Source organism: Loxodonta africana, chromosome 16, assembly GCF_030014295.1.
Source record: "Loxodonta africana isolate mLoxAfr1 chromosome 16, mLoxAfr1.hap2, whole genome shotgun sequence".
Taxonomy (NCBI): domain Eukaryota; kingdom Metazoa; phylum Chordata; class Mammalia; order Proboscidea; family Elephantidae; genus Loxodonta; species Loxodonta africana.
In genome coordinates, this window is record NC_087357.1 from 12,531,736 (window position 1) to 12,548,632 (window position 16,897).

Here is a 16,897-nt window from a genome sequence, read left to right on the forward strand (position 1 = left end):
CGAAATGACAGCACTAAACTCATACCTACCCATAATAATGCTGACTGTAAATGGACTAAATGCACCAATAAACAGACAGAGACTAGCACAATGGACAAAAAAACATGATCTATCTATATGCTGCCTACAAAAAACACACCTTAGACTTAAAGACACAAACTAAAACTCAAAGGATAGAAAAAAATATATCAAGCAAATAACAATAAAAAAGCAGCAGGAGTGGCAATATTAATTTCTGACTAAATAGACTTTAAAGTAAAAATCCACCACAAAGGATAAGGAAGAACACTATATAACGATTAAAGGGTCAATACACCAGGAGGACATAACCATATGTCACACCCAACGGCAGGGCTCCGAAATACATAAAACTAACTCTAACAGCATTGAAAAGAGAGATTGACAGCTCCACAATAATAGCAGGAGACTTCAACATACCACTTTCAGCACAGGACAGAACCTCCAGAAAGAAGCTCAATGGTTTCTTTCTTCTATATTTCAAGAGATTGCCTCAAGATACAATCCAATCTTATAGACTCTTGCCTCACTAACTGCCACCCATCCTCCCTCATTAACATCATAGAGACAAGATTTACAATATATAGGAAAATCACACAATACCGGGAATCATGGCCCAGCCAAACTGATATATAGTTTTTGAGGGGGGCATAATTCAATCCATGACACAAGTCTTAACAGAATTCAAAGCATCGAAATATTACAGAGCATCTTTTCTGACCATATAAGCCATAAAAGTAGAAATCAATAACAGAAAAAGCAAGGAAAAAAATATCAAACACATGGAAACTGAGCAATACCTCGCTCAAAAACTACTGGGTTACAGAAAAAATTAAGGATGGAATAAAGAAATTCATAGAATCAAATGATAATGAAAACACGCCCTACCAGAACCTTTGGGACACAGCAAAAGCAGTGCTCAGAGGTCAATTTATAGCAATAAATGCACACCTTCAAAAAGAAAAAGGGGCCAAAATCAAAGACTTAACCCTACAACTTGAACATATAGAAAGAGAACAGCAAAAGAAACCCTTGAGCACCAGAAGAAAGCAAATAATAAAAATTAGAGCAGAATTAAATGAAATAGAGAATAGAAAAACAATTGAGTTAAGACCAAAAGCTGGTTCTTTGCAAAGACCGATAAAATCGATAAACCATTGGCCAAACTGACAAAAGAAAAACAGGAGAGGAAGCAAATAACCCAAATAATAAATGAGATGGGCAATATCACAACAGACCCAATTGAAATTAAAAAAATCATAACAGAATATTATGAAAAATTGTACTCTAGCAAATTTGAAAACCTACAGGAAATGGTCAAATTTCTAGAAACACACTACCTACCTAAATGAACACAAACAGAGGTAGAACAACTAAACAAACCTATAACAAAAGAAAACATTGGAAACATAATTTAAAAACTCCCAACAACAACAACAAAAGCCCTGGCCCTGACAGTTTCAATGGAGAATTCTACCAAACTTTCAGAGATGAGTTAACACTACTACTACTAAAGGTATTTCAGAGCGTAGAAAAGGATAGAACACTTCCAAACTCGTTCTATGAAGTCGGCATATCCCTGATATGAAAATCAGGTAAAGACCCCACAAAAAAAGAAAATTACATACCTGTATACCCTCATGAACATACATGCAAAAATCCTCAACAAAATTCTACCCCAGAGAATTCGACAACATATCAAAAAAGTAATTTGCCATGACCAAGTGGGATTCATACCAGGCATGCGGGGATGGTTCAACATTAGAAAAACAATCAATGTAATCCATCATATAAATAAAACAAAAGACAAGAACCACATGATCTTATCAATTGATGCAGAAAAGGCATTTGACAAAGTCCAACACCCATTCACGATAAAAACTCTCAGCAAAATAGCAACAGAAGGGAAATTCCTTAACATAATAAAGGGCATTTACATAAGGCAAATAGCCAACATCATCCTAAATGGAGAGAGTCTGAAAGCATTTCCCTTGAGAACAGAAACAGACAAAGATGCCCTTTATCACCACTCTTACTCAACCTTGTGCTGGAGGTCCTAGCCAGAGCAATTAGGCTAGAAAAAGAAATAAAGGACATCCAGATTGGTAAGGAAAAAGTAAAAGCACCACTATTTGCAGATGATACAATCTTATACACAGAAAACCCCGAAGAATTCACAGGAAAACTACTAGAACTAATAGAAGACTTCAGCAACTATCAGGGTACAAGATAAACACACACACCAACAAAAAGAACTTTGAAGAGAAAATCACCAAATCAGTACCATTTACAGTAGACCCCAAGAAGATAAAATACTTAGGAATAAACCTAACCGGAGATGTAAAAGACCTATGCAAAGAAAACTACAGGACACTACTCCAAGAAACCAAAAGAGACCTACGCAAGTAGAAAAACATATCTTGCTCGTAGATAGGAAGACTCAACGTTGTAAAAATGTCTATTCTACCCACAGCAGCCTAAGAGATACAGTGCAATCCTGATCCAAATCACCAACTTCATATGGAAAGGGAAGAGGCCCTGGATAAGTAAAGCATTACTGAAAAAGAACAAAGTGGGAGGCCTCACACTACCTGATTTTAGAACCTATTATACCTCTACGGCAGTCAAAACAGGTGGTATTGGTACAACAACAGATACATAGAACAATGGAACAGAATTGAGAATCCAGATGTAAATTCATCCACCTCTCAGCAGCTGATATTTGACAAAGGCCCAAAGTCCGTTAATTGGGGAAAAGACAGTTTCTTTAACAAACGGTGCTGGCATAACTGGATGTCCATCTGCAAAAAAATGAAACAAGACCCATACCTCACACCATGCACAAAAACTAACTCAAAATGGATCAAAGACCTAAATATAAAAACTAAAACAATAAAGATCATGGAAGAAAAAATAGGGACAACACTAAACCCACCCAGTGCAGCCCTAATACATGGCATAAACAGTGTACAAAACATTATTAACAATGCACAAACACCATGTCTTAGTCATCTAGTGCTGTTATAACAGAAATACCACAAGTGGATGGCTTTAACAAAGAGAAATTTATTTTCTCACAGTCCAGTAGGCTAGAAGTCCAAATTCAGGGCACCAGCTCCAAGGAAAAGCTTTCTCTCTCCATCAGCTCTGGAGTAAGGTCTTGCGATACATGAGTCTTCCCTTGGTCTGGGAGCATCTCAGCACAGGAACCACAGGTCCAAAGGACGTGGTCTGCTCCCGGCACTGCTTTCTTGGTGGTATGAGGTACCTAACTCTCTGCTTGCTTCCCTTTCCTTTTTATCTCTTGAAAGGTGGTACAGGCCGCACCCCAGGGAAATTCCCTTTGCATGGATCAGGGAGGTGACCTGGTAACGGTGTTGCAATCCCACCCTAATCCACTTTAACATAAAATTACAATCACAAAATAGAGGACAACCACAGAAGACTGGGAATTGTGGCCTAACCAGGTTGATACATACATTTTTGGGGGGACATAATTCAATCCATGACACACCAGAAGAGAAACTAAATAACTGGGAGCTCCTAAAAATCAAACGCTTATGCTCATCCAAAGACTTCACCAAAAGGGTAAAAAGACGACCTACATACTGGGAAAAATTTTTGGCTGTGACAAATTTGAACAGCATCTAATCTCTAAAATCTACAAGATACTGCAAAACTTCAACAACAAAAAGACAAATAACCTAATTAAAAAAACGGGCAAAGGATATCAACAGGCACATCACCAAAGAAGACATTTAGGTGGCTAACCAATATATGAGGAAATGCTCACAATCATTGGCCATTACGGAAATGCAAATCAAAACTACAATGAGATACCCTCTCACCCCAACGAGGTTAGGATTATTCCAAGAAACACAAAATAGTAAAAGTTGGACGGGTTGTGGAAAGACTCACTTATACACTGCTGGTGGGAATGTAAAATGGTACCACCACTTTGGAAATCGATTTGGCACTTCCTTAAAAACCTAGCAATAGAACTACCATATGATCCAGCAATCCCACTCCTTGGAATATATCCTGGAGAAATAACAGCCCTCACATGAATAAACATACGTACGCACATGTTCGCTGCAGCACTGTTCACAATAGCAAAAAGACAGAAACAACCTAGGTGCCCATCAACGAATGAATGGATAAACAAATTATGGTATATTCACACAATGGAATACTACGGAACGATAAAGAACAACAATGAATCCATGAAACATAACATGGAGGAATATGGAAGGCATAATGCTGAATGAAATCAGTCAGTTGCAAAAGGACAAAAATTGTACAAGACCACTCTTACAAGAACTCAAGAAAAGGTTTAAGCACAGAAGAAAACATTCTTTGATGGTTAAGAAGGTGGGGAGGGAAGGAGAGGGGTATTCACTAACTAGATAGCAGACAAGAATCATCTGATGTGAAGGGAAGGACAACACACAATACAGGAGAAGTCAGCACAACCGGACTAAACCAAAAGCTAAGAAGTTCCCTAAATACAACCAAACACTTCAAGGGACAGAGTAGCAGGGACGCGGGTCTGGGGACCATGGTTCTAGGGGACATTTAGGTCAACTGGCATAACAAAGTCTATTAAAAAAATAGTGAGTGGGGTTTGGGATCTTAAAAGCTAGCAAGTGGCTATCTAAGATGCACCAATTTGGTATCAACCCAGCTGGAGTAAAGGACAATGAATAACACCAAAGACACAAGGAAAATACGAGCCCAAGGGACAGAAAGGGCCACATAAACCAGAGACTCCATCAGCATGAGGCCAGAAGAACTAGATGGTACCCAGCTACCACCAATGACTGCCCTGACAGGGAACACAACAGAGAGTCCCTGATGAAGCAGGAGCAAAGTGGGGTGCAGAACTCAAATTCTAGTAAAAAGATCACATTTAATGTTCTGACTAAGACTAGGGGGACCCCAGAAGAAATGCCCCCAGACTCTCTGTTAGCCCAAAACTAAAACCATTCCCGAAGCCAACTCTTCAGACAATGATTAGACTGGGCTATAAGACATAAAATGATACTTGTGAAGACTGTGATTCTTAGCTCAAGTAGATACATGAGACTAATTGGGCAGCTCCTGTTTGGAGGCAAGATGAGAAAGCAGAAAGGGACAGGAGCTGGTGGAAAGGACACCGGAAATACAGGGTGGAAAGGAGGAATGTGCTGTCACATCATAGGGACAACAACTAGGGTCACATAACAATTTGTGTATATATTTTTGTATGAGAAACTAACCTGAACTATAAACTTTCACTTACAGCCCACTAAAAAAAATTTTTTTAAAAGTTAAACATAAGAATTACTGTATGATCCAGAAATTCCACTTCTAAGAATATGCCCCAAAGTCTTGAAAAGCAGTGACACAAACAGGCACACACCAATGTTGACAGCAGCATTTTTCGTAAGAGCCAAAAGGCGGAAAAAAACCAAGCGTCCATCAATAGAAGAATGGATAAACAAAATATGATATATACATACAATGGAATGTTACATACCCATGAAAGGAAATGAAATTTGTTTTTTTTTTAAATTTTTTATTGTGCTTTAGGTGAAAGTTTACAGAGCAAAGTAGTTTCCCATTCGATAGTTTGTATGCAAAGTATTCAGTGACATTGGTTGTATTCCCCAAAATGTGTCAGCACTCTCCCCATTTGTACCCTGAGTTTCCCATTTCCTTTCCTCCAGTTTTTTTTTTTTATCCCTTCCTGCCTTCTCATCTTGGCTTCCGGGCAAATGTTATCCTTAACCTTGTGTAATTGATTTTTCTAGGGAACGTGATCTTCTTCAGTGTTACTGGTTATTTTATGAGTGGGACTGAAATTCTGCTACATGCTACAACCTGGATGAACCTTGAGAACTATTATGCTAAGTGAAATAAGCCACACACAAAAAAGACAAATATTGCATGATTACACTTACATGAAGTACGTACAGGTAAAAATAATAGAGACAGAAAGTAGGTTTGGGGTTACTAGGAGTTGAGGGGGAGGATGGGGGCTTATTGCTTATTGGATACAGAGTTCTGTTTGGGGTGAGGAAAATGTTTTGCAACTAGATAGTGGCGATGGTTGCACAACATTGTGAACACTGCCATTGAGTTGATTCCAACTCATAATGACCCTGTAGGGCAGAGTAATGACAAGCTTTATGTTATATATTTTACCACAATAAAAAAATTTTTAATGCAAAGGAGAATACAACTTTAGAGATAATGGGGGTAAAAAAGGATATATTTGCTTCCTCAGATTGGAATAGTGAAGGCTGGGAATGCTGAAGCTGAGCAAGGAGGCGAGGGGAGACACTGAATTTCTTATTTTTCCAAAAGAGGAGTTATAAGTTGATGCTTTTGTACCTTTGACAAAAGAGTGCTTTAAGCACATTTGTTAAAAGTTTTTTGTTTTTACAAAAGAAGTACACTTCCATGGAAGCAAAAATCTACATAGGAATATGGTGGAGTAGTCAGACACCTCCGGTGGTCCCTCTTATGACAAAGACCCAAAGAAACAAGTGAATTGATTATATATATGACAAACTAGGAGCCCTGAACATCAAAGGCAAAGTTAAGAAATCGGATTGAGCAGCAGGGGGAGGGAGAGATGGTTCACAACCAACAAGGAGTTGCCGGACTTGACTTGGCGGGAACCAGCGTCCCATAGTCCCAATCCCCTGGGGTAGTGTTCGGGACATGGTCTCCTTAGTGAGAGAGAGAGAGTGAGCGGTGCACCCCAACCCCCTGGTGTGAGCACAGTGGGGCTGGTGCTAGCATTCAGGACGTGGTTTCTTAGCAGGAGAGAGTGAGCGGCACAGAGTGTACTCATTCCTCATGAATCAGCGAAGAACAGTGCTCTTGGAAGGACATAAGTATTGGCGTCCAATTCACCACACAGATCAAAAGCACCCGTTTCGAAAGCACTCTCTCCCATTTATCTGATCCCTCCTTCCTCTAACCCCAGTCCTTAAGCCAGCATCAGTGGTAGTTGGTATCTTGTTGGTAGCCCTGAGCCATTCTGCCGGCCTTGGAGAAGGAACAAATTAACAAATGCGGAAAAAATAATCTGCCGGCTCCCCTAAGCTGGGAATTCAGGGCAGAAGCAGCTTCTGTCTGGGTTCAAGTGGTCCAAGGACTTTGAATACCTCTCACCCCTACATGGACCTGTGTGGGCCCACGAAAGCAGCTTAAGCCCTTGGTGGAATAGTGCAATGGTGTAAATGCCTGATGTCTGACTTCAACTGTTTCAGCTGTGCAGTGGAGAAGTAGGTTTTTGATGTTTGACATTGCTCTGCCTATTAAGTAGGGTCCTCACCTACCCACTTCAGGAGCCTGAGGACTGGTGGCTCCACCCATGCCATCTAGCCACCCACAACAGGGTCCAAGGATAAGCGGCACCTCCCAGTGCTTACAGCCAAAAGCACTGAGTGCCCATGGCCCACCTGCAGAGCCCACCCACCTGTGTGCTCTAGGGAACAGTGATGTGCTCTCCTCACAGACACTTTGGGGGACGGTTGTTAGCCCCCTGCCTTGCTCCGAGCGTGGCCCTTCGCTGCAACCAGATACCTGTGCCTACACTAGTCACCCCTGCTCCTCTAAGACCATACGTGAGAGCCTGTACCACACACGTCGTGACTGACTACCTGGACACCCCTGAGCTGAATCCATACAAGAAAAGTGAACGGACTCCTAGGCTCATATATCTGGTAACAGCTCTAGCGATCTGGTGACAGGACATTAGAGTTTCAAAGACGCCAATAATCAAGTTAGCTCACTCGAGCAGCCTATTGGGGCATATCAAAACAAAACAAAGCAAGAAGCTAGGACGCAGTAAGCAAATGTAAAACAGATTAGTATAATAACTTATACTTGGCTCAGAGACAAGAGTCAATATCAAATCACATAAAGAAGCAGACCATGATTGCTTCAACAAGCTCTCAAAACAAGGAATCGAGGAATCTTCCAGATGAAGAGATATTCCGGGAATTACGAGAGGTAGAATACAAAAGATTAATTAACAGAACTCTTCAAGAGATCAGGAAGGAGATAAGGCAAAAAGCAGAACAAGCCAAGGAACACATAGACAAAGCAGTTGAGGGAATTAAGAAGGTTATTCAAGAGCATAATGACAAATTTAATAGGCTGCAAGAATCCATACAGAGACAGCAATCAGAAATTCAGAAGATTAATAATAAAATTTCAGAATTAGACAACTCAATAGAAAATCAGAGGAGCAGAAATGAGGAAATGTAAGTCAGAATTAGTGAGACTGAAGATAAAACACTTGGCACCAACATATTTGAAGAAAAATCAGATAAAAGAAATTAAAAAAAAAAAAATGAAACCCTAAGAATCATGCGGGAATCTATTAAGAGAAATAACCTACAAGTGACTGGAGTACCAGAACAGGGAGGGAGAATAGAAAATACAGAGAGAGTTGTTGAAGATTTTTTGGCAGAAAACTTCCCTGATATTGTGAAAGACGAGAAGATATCTATCCATGTTCCAGGGGACATCTAGGTCAACTGGCATAACAAAATGTATTAAGAAGATGTTCTGCATTCCACTTTGCTGAGTGGTATCTGGCATCTTAAAAGCTAGCAAGTGGCCATCTAAGATGCATCGATTGGTTTCGATCCACCTGGAGCAAAGGAGAATGAAGAACACCAAAGACACAAGGTAAATATGAGCCCAAGGGACAGAAAGGACCACATAAATCAGAGACTACACCAGCCTGAGAGCAGAAGAACTACATGGTGCCCAACTACCACCAATGACTGCCCTGACAGGGAACAGAACAAAGAATCCCTGACGGAGCAGGAGAACAGTGGGATGCAGACCTCAAATTCTCAGAAAAAGACCAGAGTTAATGACCTGACTGAGACTGGAGGGACCCCAGATGTCATGGTCTCCGAACATTCTGTTAGCCCAAGACTGGAACCATTCCCAAAGCCAACTCTTCAGACAGCGATTGGACTGGAGTAAAAGACAAAAAATGATACTGGGGAGAAGTGAGCTTCATGACTGAAGTAGACACATGAGACTATGTGGGCAGCTCCTGTCTGGAGGCAAGATGAGAGGGTAGAGGGGGACAGGAGCTGGTTGAATGGACATGGGGAATACTGGGTGGAGAAGGAGTGTGCTGTCTCACTTGGGGGAGAGCAGCTAGGAGTACATAGCAAGTTGTGCATACGTTTTTGCAAGAGAGACTGACTTGGTTTGTAAACTTTCACTTAAAGCACAATTAAAAAAAATTCAAACAGCTCAGATTGGTTAAAAAAAATTTTTAATGTTAAGATTTTTTAAAAGCAAAATTAAAAAAAATGTTTATTGTTAGAATTTTAAAAGTAAATATAATTGCCTGAAGCATGTCTGCTTTGGGATTTTGAGGTTGGCTTGCCCTTAAGAATCTTGATATACCTTTTAGATAACATGCCCAGTCTGACACTAACTAAACAAATTATGGGTTTCTTAAGAGCTGAATATAGTTGCCAATGGTTAAACTAAAGAAACTGGCTTGTCCTGGGAACATTTACCAACTCTAGCCTATTAGTATCTGCACAAAAGTGAGATCTCAGCCCCACTGTTTACGATTCTGATTCAACAGACTTGGTTTGAAACCTGGGCTTCTATATTTCTAAAAAGTTCCTGCAAGTGATTCTAATGTGCAGCCTGGATTGGAATCTGTGGTTTACATTCATAAAAGATAAGACTTTGAAGACTGAAGACTCAACCCAACCCTTCTTGAACACACAGAAAACCAAACTCATTGCTGTCGAGTCCATTCTAAGCCACTCAGCAGCTCCACCGAAGACCTCGTGATCTGCTTCCATAAAGATTACAGCCTAGAAAACCCAATGGGGCAGTTCTACTCTGTCACATAGGGTTGCTATGAGTTGGAATCGACTCGATGGCACCCTACAACATCTCCATTTGCTGACCCTGGGATCTGTTGCTATATCTTGAACTTCTCAAAACATGCCTCCTCTGCTCTTGCCCAGCTGTTGTCTTTATGTGGCATGAATTCTGTTTATACTTTTGCTCTTCAGGTTGGACTTAAATATCCTTCTTCTTTTGCTCCAATCCTGAATCAAGCGTGTTCGTCAGAAGCCTCCTCTGACATCCTACAAGAAGAATTCTCCTTTGCTTGGCATTTCTTCAGCATGCCCACAGGACGGGCCTGTACTGTACTCCAAAGGCTCAGCTTGTCCTCTCCTCACTCTTCACTGTCCCTTGGATGTCCCACACCCATTCACGGCTTTGGCTGACATGTTTATAAGCACGACTCCAAGACCTATATCTCCAGCTCCAATTTTTCTGTTAGTTTCCAGACCCATTTCTTAAACAGCTTCCAAAACACTTCTATTTATTCATTTTATGAACACTTCAAACATACCTAAAACAAAATTACACAATCATCTTCCTTCTGTTCCCCCAAAATTACTTCTCCTGCAGATTTCCCACTCTTTCCCAAGCGATAAGCCACTTCATTTAGAAAATATGGAGTCCTTCCATGAAAAGATAATTACCAAATCTTTTTAAGTCTTTCTTTATGAATACGTCTTCCTTTTCTCAATTGGTAAGGTCTTTCTAGGATCCTTGGGTAGTGCAAATGGTTAAGTTCTCCATTACCAGCTGAAAGGCTGGCGGTTCAAATCCACCCAGAGGCACCTTAGAAGACAAGCCTGGCAATCTGTTTCCAAAAGGGCACAGCCTTGAAAATGCTATGGAGCACAGTTCTGTACACATGGGGTCGCCATAAGTGGGAGTCAACTCAATGGCAACTAATGAGTTCTACCTGCAAGCTGTGGACCATTTTATTGTGAAACCCTTTAGCAAACAGCAGTTCAGAAGCTCAGTGGCACCTGCTGGAATCTTGATCAGCTTTTGCAGAGTCAGCAAATTGGATGTGGCGAATAATAGGTTGAGAAAGGTTCCTACTAGGTTACAATGAGGTTATCATCCCACACTCTCATCATGCACACTTTTGCACAGATCTACACCAATGGTCCTCAATGGGGGACCATTTTTGCCCCCCAGGGGACATGTGGCAATGTCTGGAGACAGTTTTGGTTGTCACAATTGGGGGAGCTGGTGGTGCTACTAGCATTTGGCAAGTAGAGGGCAGATATGTTCTTCAGAAGAGTAAATCTGCGCTGCTAAACATCCTGCAATGTGCAGCGCAGCCCCTACAACAGAGAACTATCCAGTTCCAATTGTTAATAGTGCTGAAGTGGAGATGCCCTGTTCTAGACCTCAGGAAGGAATCAAGACAGTATGAGCCCGAAACAGGGCTAGTGTGCAATGATCCTAAGAGAAAGGAGTAAGAAACCTGCCAGAGAGAATCTCTGTGGTCACTTAATCTTCCTGGCACCTGAGGGGAGCCCTGGTGGTGCGATGGTTAAAGCACTGGGCTGCTGTTCAAACCCACCCACCTGCTCTGTAGGAGAAAGTCCTGTCTATCTGCTCTACAAAGATCACACCCAAAAAAAAAAAAAAAAAAACCCACCTGAGGCAGTTCTATAAAAGCCCTGATGGCACCGTGGTTAAAGGGATTGATTGCTAACCAAGAGGTCAGCAGTTCAAAAGCAACAGTGGCTCTAGGACAGCAAATGTGGCAATCTGCTTCCACAGAGGTTTACAGTGTTGGAAGCCCTATGGGGTTGCAATGAGTTGGAACTGACTTGACAGCAGTGGGTTTCGTCTGGTTTGGTTTTGGCACCCAAGAGAAAGTAAACAACAATGTATTTGCAGCTACAAAAGAAACCCCAAAAAACAAACAAAAAAACTCCCGCCATTTCTATACTGATGAGTAATAAATGTTATAAACGCCTGTGTTTTGGTAAACAAAGGGGCTATTATCCCACCTGCCGGCAGCCCCATTTGAACTTGCGGGGAAGTAGAATAAACCTGTGCTTGCTTAAATCTATGACTGTTTCAGCTTCCTAGACTGAAGAAGGCAAACCGCTCAGCGGCCATCAGTCAGTTGCTACACTAACTGCTATTGCAACAAGCACCAACTTAACCTTTTAACATGATAGGGACTTGCCATCTCAACCCCCTCCATCCCTCTAAACTTAATGTTCTCCAACTCCCTCTGCAAACTCACCGCATCAGTTTATCCTGACATACTAATTACTTCTTAAACAAGCAGATCACGTTCCCATCTCTATACCTTGGCTTTCAATCTCCTATGCCTGGAACCTCCCCTTTCTGCTGCTTCACCATACACCTAAACCATCCCCTTCTTTTATGCTCAGTTCCAGTTCCATCTCCTATAAGCACATCTGTCCATACTATTCATTTAGCATTAGCAATATGCTACCTTCTACTGTTCTAGTATTCATCTCTTAACATACCCTGTCTCCACAATTAAAATGAATTTCCTTGAGGTCAAGGACCCTGCTGTAAATCCATAGATGCCTAAGATTAACCAAAGTATGTTGTGAAGAGCAAAGACACCCCTGTCCCTGGAGTTAGAGGTGATGTAATAGGTTCTGCCTGTATTAATAGTGTTGGCGCAGAGGTTAAGTGCTGGGTTGCCAACCAAAAGGTCGGCAGTTTGAATCTGCGAGGGTACCCCTAGTGGCTGAAGACACCTAATTAATTAGTATTCCACCAGTTATCAGGCCGCTTGTGGTCACCTCCCTCACCATGTCACTCACTTCCCTCAGGTTGTTTTGCAGACTCTCCCAGGGGAATTCAGATCTAACTGGCTCAGCATGGTTAGATATGCACAGAACAAAGAGTACTGACAAACAACCCCAGGCAACCATGCATGCTCAATAATGCAAGAGAACTTATGTCAAGGATGAAAAGACTCATGCCAACAAACCAAAATCACCAGAAATACGTCATCGGCAGTAGCCAAGCCCATTTCAAAAGTGGAGGGTCCGTCAGCCACTCCCATGCTGAGTCTTAGCCCGCCTCGTAATAAATAATCAGTAGAGACTATGAATAGTTAAAACTTTCTGATCCTGCCCACCATTTTCCTCCACCCTTAAATGAATATGTATAAGCATAAACTGCAAATTGCTCGGGCAGATTGGGAAACTCAATCTGAGGTCGATATCTGTGAGTTCCAGTTTGCTAGACTACAAAATAAACTCTTCCTCTCAAAGACAGCATCTGAGAGTCTGACTTCTTGCATGCTGGGCACGGACCCATTGGTCCAGTTTCAAACCCACCAGGCACTCTGCAGGAGAAAGATGTGGCAGCGTGCTTCTGTAAAGATTACAGCCTTGGAAACCCCATGGGGCAGTTCTACCGTGTCCAATAGGGTCACTAGGAGTCAGAATTGATTCGACGGCTACGGGTAACAAAAACAAAAACCAAAGCCATTGCCCTCTAGTCAACAATATCGCTGACTTTGATCTTTGATGAACAGCAAAAAGTTGAACAATAAGATTTAGATCTAGTTTGGCAATGCTATCTGGCAACTTTTACAGGATTAACTGAACAAGAAATCAACTCATGGATATTTTTCAAGAATTAGGCTGCCTAAAAATGCTTTGGAACCACATGCCAATTAGAAGGCTCAATTCCCCACTAATTGGGTGGCTTGAACAAATAAAATGGCCAGGGCAGTTCTTAGAAAGAAGGGACTTTCTGAGAAAATGGCATGGGTCAAGGCCCAGCTCTGCCACTTGTTTGTGGTGTGACCTTGGGAACGATGGGAACCGCCTGGAATTTCCTCAGGTAAAAGAAAGCCAGGAATATGGACCTCAGAGGGCTCATAGGAAGGGTGAACAGGGTGACCAAAAACACGAACCCAAACCCACTGCCACTGAGTTGATTTTGACTCATAGGGAACCTATAGGACAGAGAACTGCCTGATAAGGTTTCCAAAGCTGTAAATCTTTACAGAAGCAGACTGCCACATTTTTCTCCTGCAGAGTGGCTGGTGGGCCGACCTTTCGGTTAGCAGCCAAGCACTTAACCACTGCACCACCAGTGTTCCTTGTAAACAGGGTAATGGATGTAAAACGCTGTCCCTAGTCTATCATTAGTGCTTAATGAGTGCTGGCTCTCCATTTGTCTCTAACCAAAATTGCCCTCACCTTGCGTTTCTCTACCTTCCATGCCACTTGCTACAACAACAATATAATAAATCATAGCTCTGATGATGTACCTCCAAGGTCCAAAACCTTCCAATAGCTCTCTAAAATTCCTTAAAACGATCTTGGTGGGGGGCTCCCCTTTTGGTGCAGTGCTCTCCCAGCCCCACTTCCCCTACTAAAATCTAAACCCATTAAGCCCCCATTTCCAAAAGGCCTCTCTTTCCTAATGGTCCTTCCTAGTCATTGCTCCCACCTGTTAACCCAGGGCAGACTGTGGACCTCTTAGGATTCAGACCGCGTCTAAATCATATGCCGAGTCCCTGGGTGGTGTAAACGGTTAAAGCACTTGGCCTCTCACTGAAAGGCTGGAGGTTAGAGTCCACCCAGATGGGGCTTAAAACAAAGGCCTAGCAATCTACCTTTCAAAAAAACCAGCCACTGAAAACCTTATGGTGCACAGTTCTACTTTGACACACATGGGGTCACCATGAGTCAAGCCGACGGCTTAAATAATGAGGTTAGTTGGATATAGTTCTAACCTCCCCACTAAAACATAAACTTCTTGAATGCAGGTTTCTTTAGTCATGATTGCATTTGCCATAGCACACAATGCCTCATGCAAAGCAATAACGATAAGAGCTAGCATTTATTGAGCGCTGACTCTATGGCTGTCACTGTCTTAAGTGCCTTACGTGTGCATATGAATCCATTAAATCTTCACAACAATCCTATGACTGACGTAGGTACTATTATTCTCCCCATTTTATAAACAAAGAAGCTGAGACCTAAAGAGGTTAAGTTACCTGTCCAAGGTTATACTGCTGGGAAGTAACAGCTGAGCACTCTGGCTGCAGAACCCACGTTTTTAAGCACGATGCTAGAGTCAACATTCAATCAATTACATGATTTCATTTCTGTAAAAGAGCTTTAAAAACTGGGAAAGGCTATAAACCACAATGAAACCAACAATTTCAAACAAATAGGTCTCTGGTGGCTCTAAGGAAGAGGGTGGCAGTAGTGCATGAAGGTTAAGTTTATCATCAGACCAGAATTTGGACCCCAGCTCTCACTTTCTAGCTGACTGGGCAAATAACTTAATCTTTTCAGCGTCAGACTCTGCATCTGAAACATGGCTACTATTAAGGATGGTAGTGAGAGGGCATCGGTAAAGCACCCAGAACATGCCTACCACACAGTGCACGGTCAAAAAATGTTAGCTCCAAAGCCAGGAAATTGTGAAACCCAGGGAACTTGCTTTGCTAAATTATTAAATAATTACAAAACATTGACCATAAAAACATATTTTTTTATTGCTTTCAACAATATACTAAAATGACTTTACTAGTTTTCTTAACACCCGAAAACTATAAAACAGCCAAATAACATAATTATCTCTAATGTGAGACAAAAAGAGTCCTGCCTCTGGGCATGAACTGAAGAACCTTTATTTAGCTCATTAAAGGAAATATAAAAAGTAAATGCCAGGTTTGGGAGTTTCCAGGGAAGTGGGCTGAGAAATGTGAAGGTATCCAAACGCAGGAGGGTTCTGCAAAGCATGCTTTAGAGGAAAGGGCTGAAGGGGGTAAAAAAAAAAGGGGGCGGGGGGAGAGGGGTAGGGAAGTTTAATCTGGCAGAGAACCCTGGAGCCAGAGTTGTTAAAGAATCAACAGTTTGTGTAAGTCCAGAGAGCACAATGAGGTACAACAGGTGGACGGATATTCATGGCAGGCTCAAGTTCTAGGCAGTAGCGCTTGGCTTCCCTGAGTCCACGTGCGGGATAAGGCCCCAGCCATGAGATAAGGGCAGAGAGAATGAATTCCCACCCTGCCAAGGAGCCCTGGTGGCAATGGTTAAGCGCTTGGTGGCTAAAAAGCTCGGCGGTTAGAACCTGCCCAGCGGCTCCGCGGGGCAAAAGACCTGGAGATCAGCTCCCGTTAAAGAGTTCAGCCTAGGAAACCCTACGGTGTAGTTCTACTCTCTCATATGGGGTGGCTGTGAGTTGGAATTGACTCGAAGGCACACAACACAAGAACAACTGGTAAGTCTGACCAACTCTGAGGTCCCTTCCCAAGTTTCCAGAAGAGGGGAGGAGAGCGGACAGGGAGACACTCTGCTCAGACCCAGACTGGGCCTAAATTTTAACAATCATTTTTTGCTGGGCAAGGAAGGCTGACAGGTCATCGCTGGGGAAAGGTGGGTTAGGGCATCGGAGAGGTGACATCTCTGTAAAATGCGTGCAGAGACGCGAAATTCGTGGCGCTCAGGGCTCAAAGGCCTGAAAGACATCTTGCTGACGCGGCTCTCCGACTCCACTCAAGGGGCTAGCTCCGTCAGAACAGCTTCTAGACCACTCCCCAGGCCTCCCACAGAGCGCAGTCCGGCTTAGACGGAGGCCGGGAGGGAGGTGGGGGTCGGCCGGCCAGGAAGGACCCCGGGACACCCGCCCAGAGGAGGGAGAGACGCGCGAGCCAGAGACGTGGAGCGGCTCAGGCGATCGCCCGGGACCGGTTAGAAGCCTCGCCGCTGGCGACGCCAGTGGCCAAGGTCGCCCGGACCTCCAGGACCTCCGCTGCGCGCGCACTCACCAGCCTGCTGCCTCGCAGCAGCCGAACAGCTGCGCCCTCCATCCGTGCTACAAGCAGGTCCAGCCTCTAAACACGCACAGAAACCCCGATGCCTTCACGTCGCGTGCCAGCCTGGGGGCGGGCCGAGCCAGGGCCCGCCCCCTCCCGCCCCTCCCGCCCCTCCCGCCCCTCCCGCCCCTCCCGCCCCTCCCGCCCCTCCCGCCCCTCCCGCCCCTCCCGCCC

The 16,897-nt window shown here is 43.1% G+C and overlaps 1 protein-coding gene across 3 annotated transcripts in view; it reads right to left on the reverse strand.

The window, feature by feature from the left end:
* Nucleotides 1-16,797, reverse strand: part of ACADSB (acyl-CoA dehydrogenase short/branched chain) — a 55,363-nt gene extending 38,566 nt beyond the window's left edge. For all 3 annotated transcript variants that reach the window (XM_064269218.1, XM_023559802.2, XM_010599221.3), the window contains exon 1: nt 16,676-16,797. In XM_064269218.1, the coding sequence (XP_064125288.1) occupies nt 16,676-16,717 (42 nt within the window). In that variant the 5' untranslated portion in view covers nt 16,718-16,797. The remainder of the gene's footprint in view (nt 1-16,675) is intronic.
* Nucleotides 16,798-16,897: the final 100 nt, after the last annotated feature.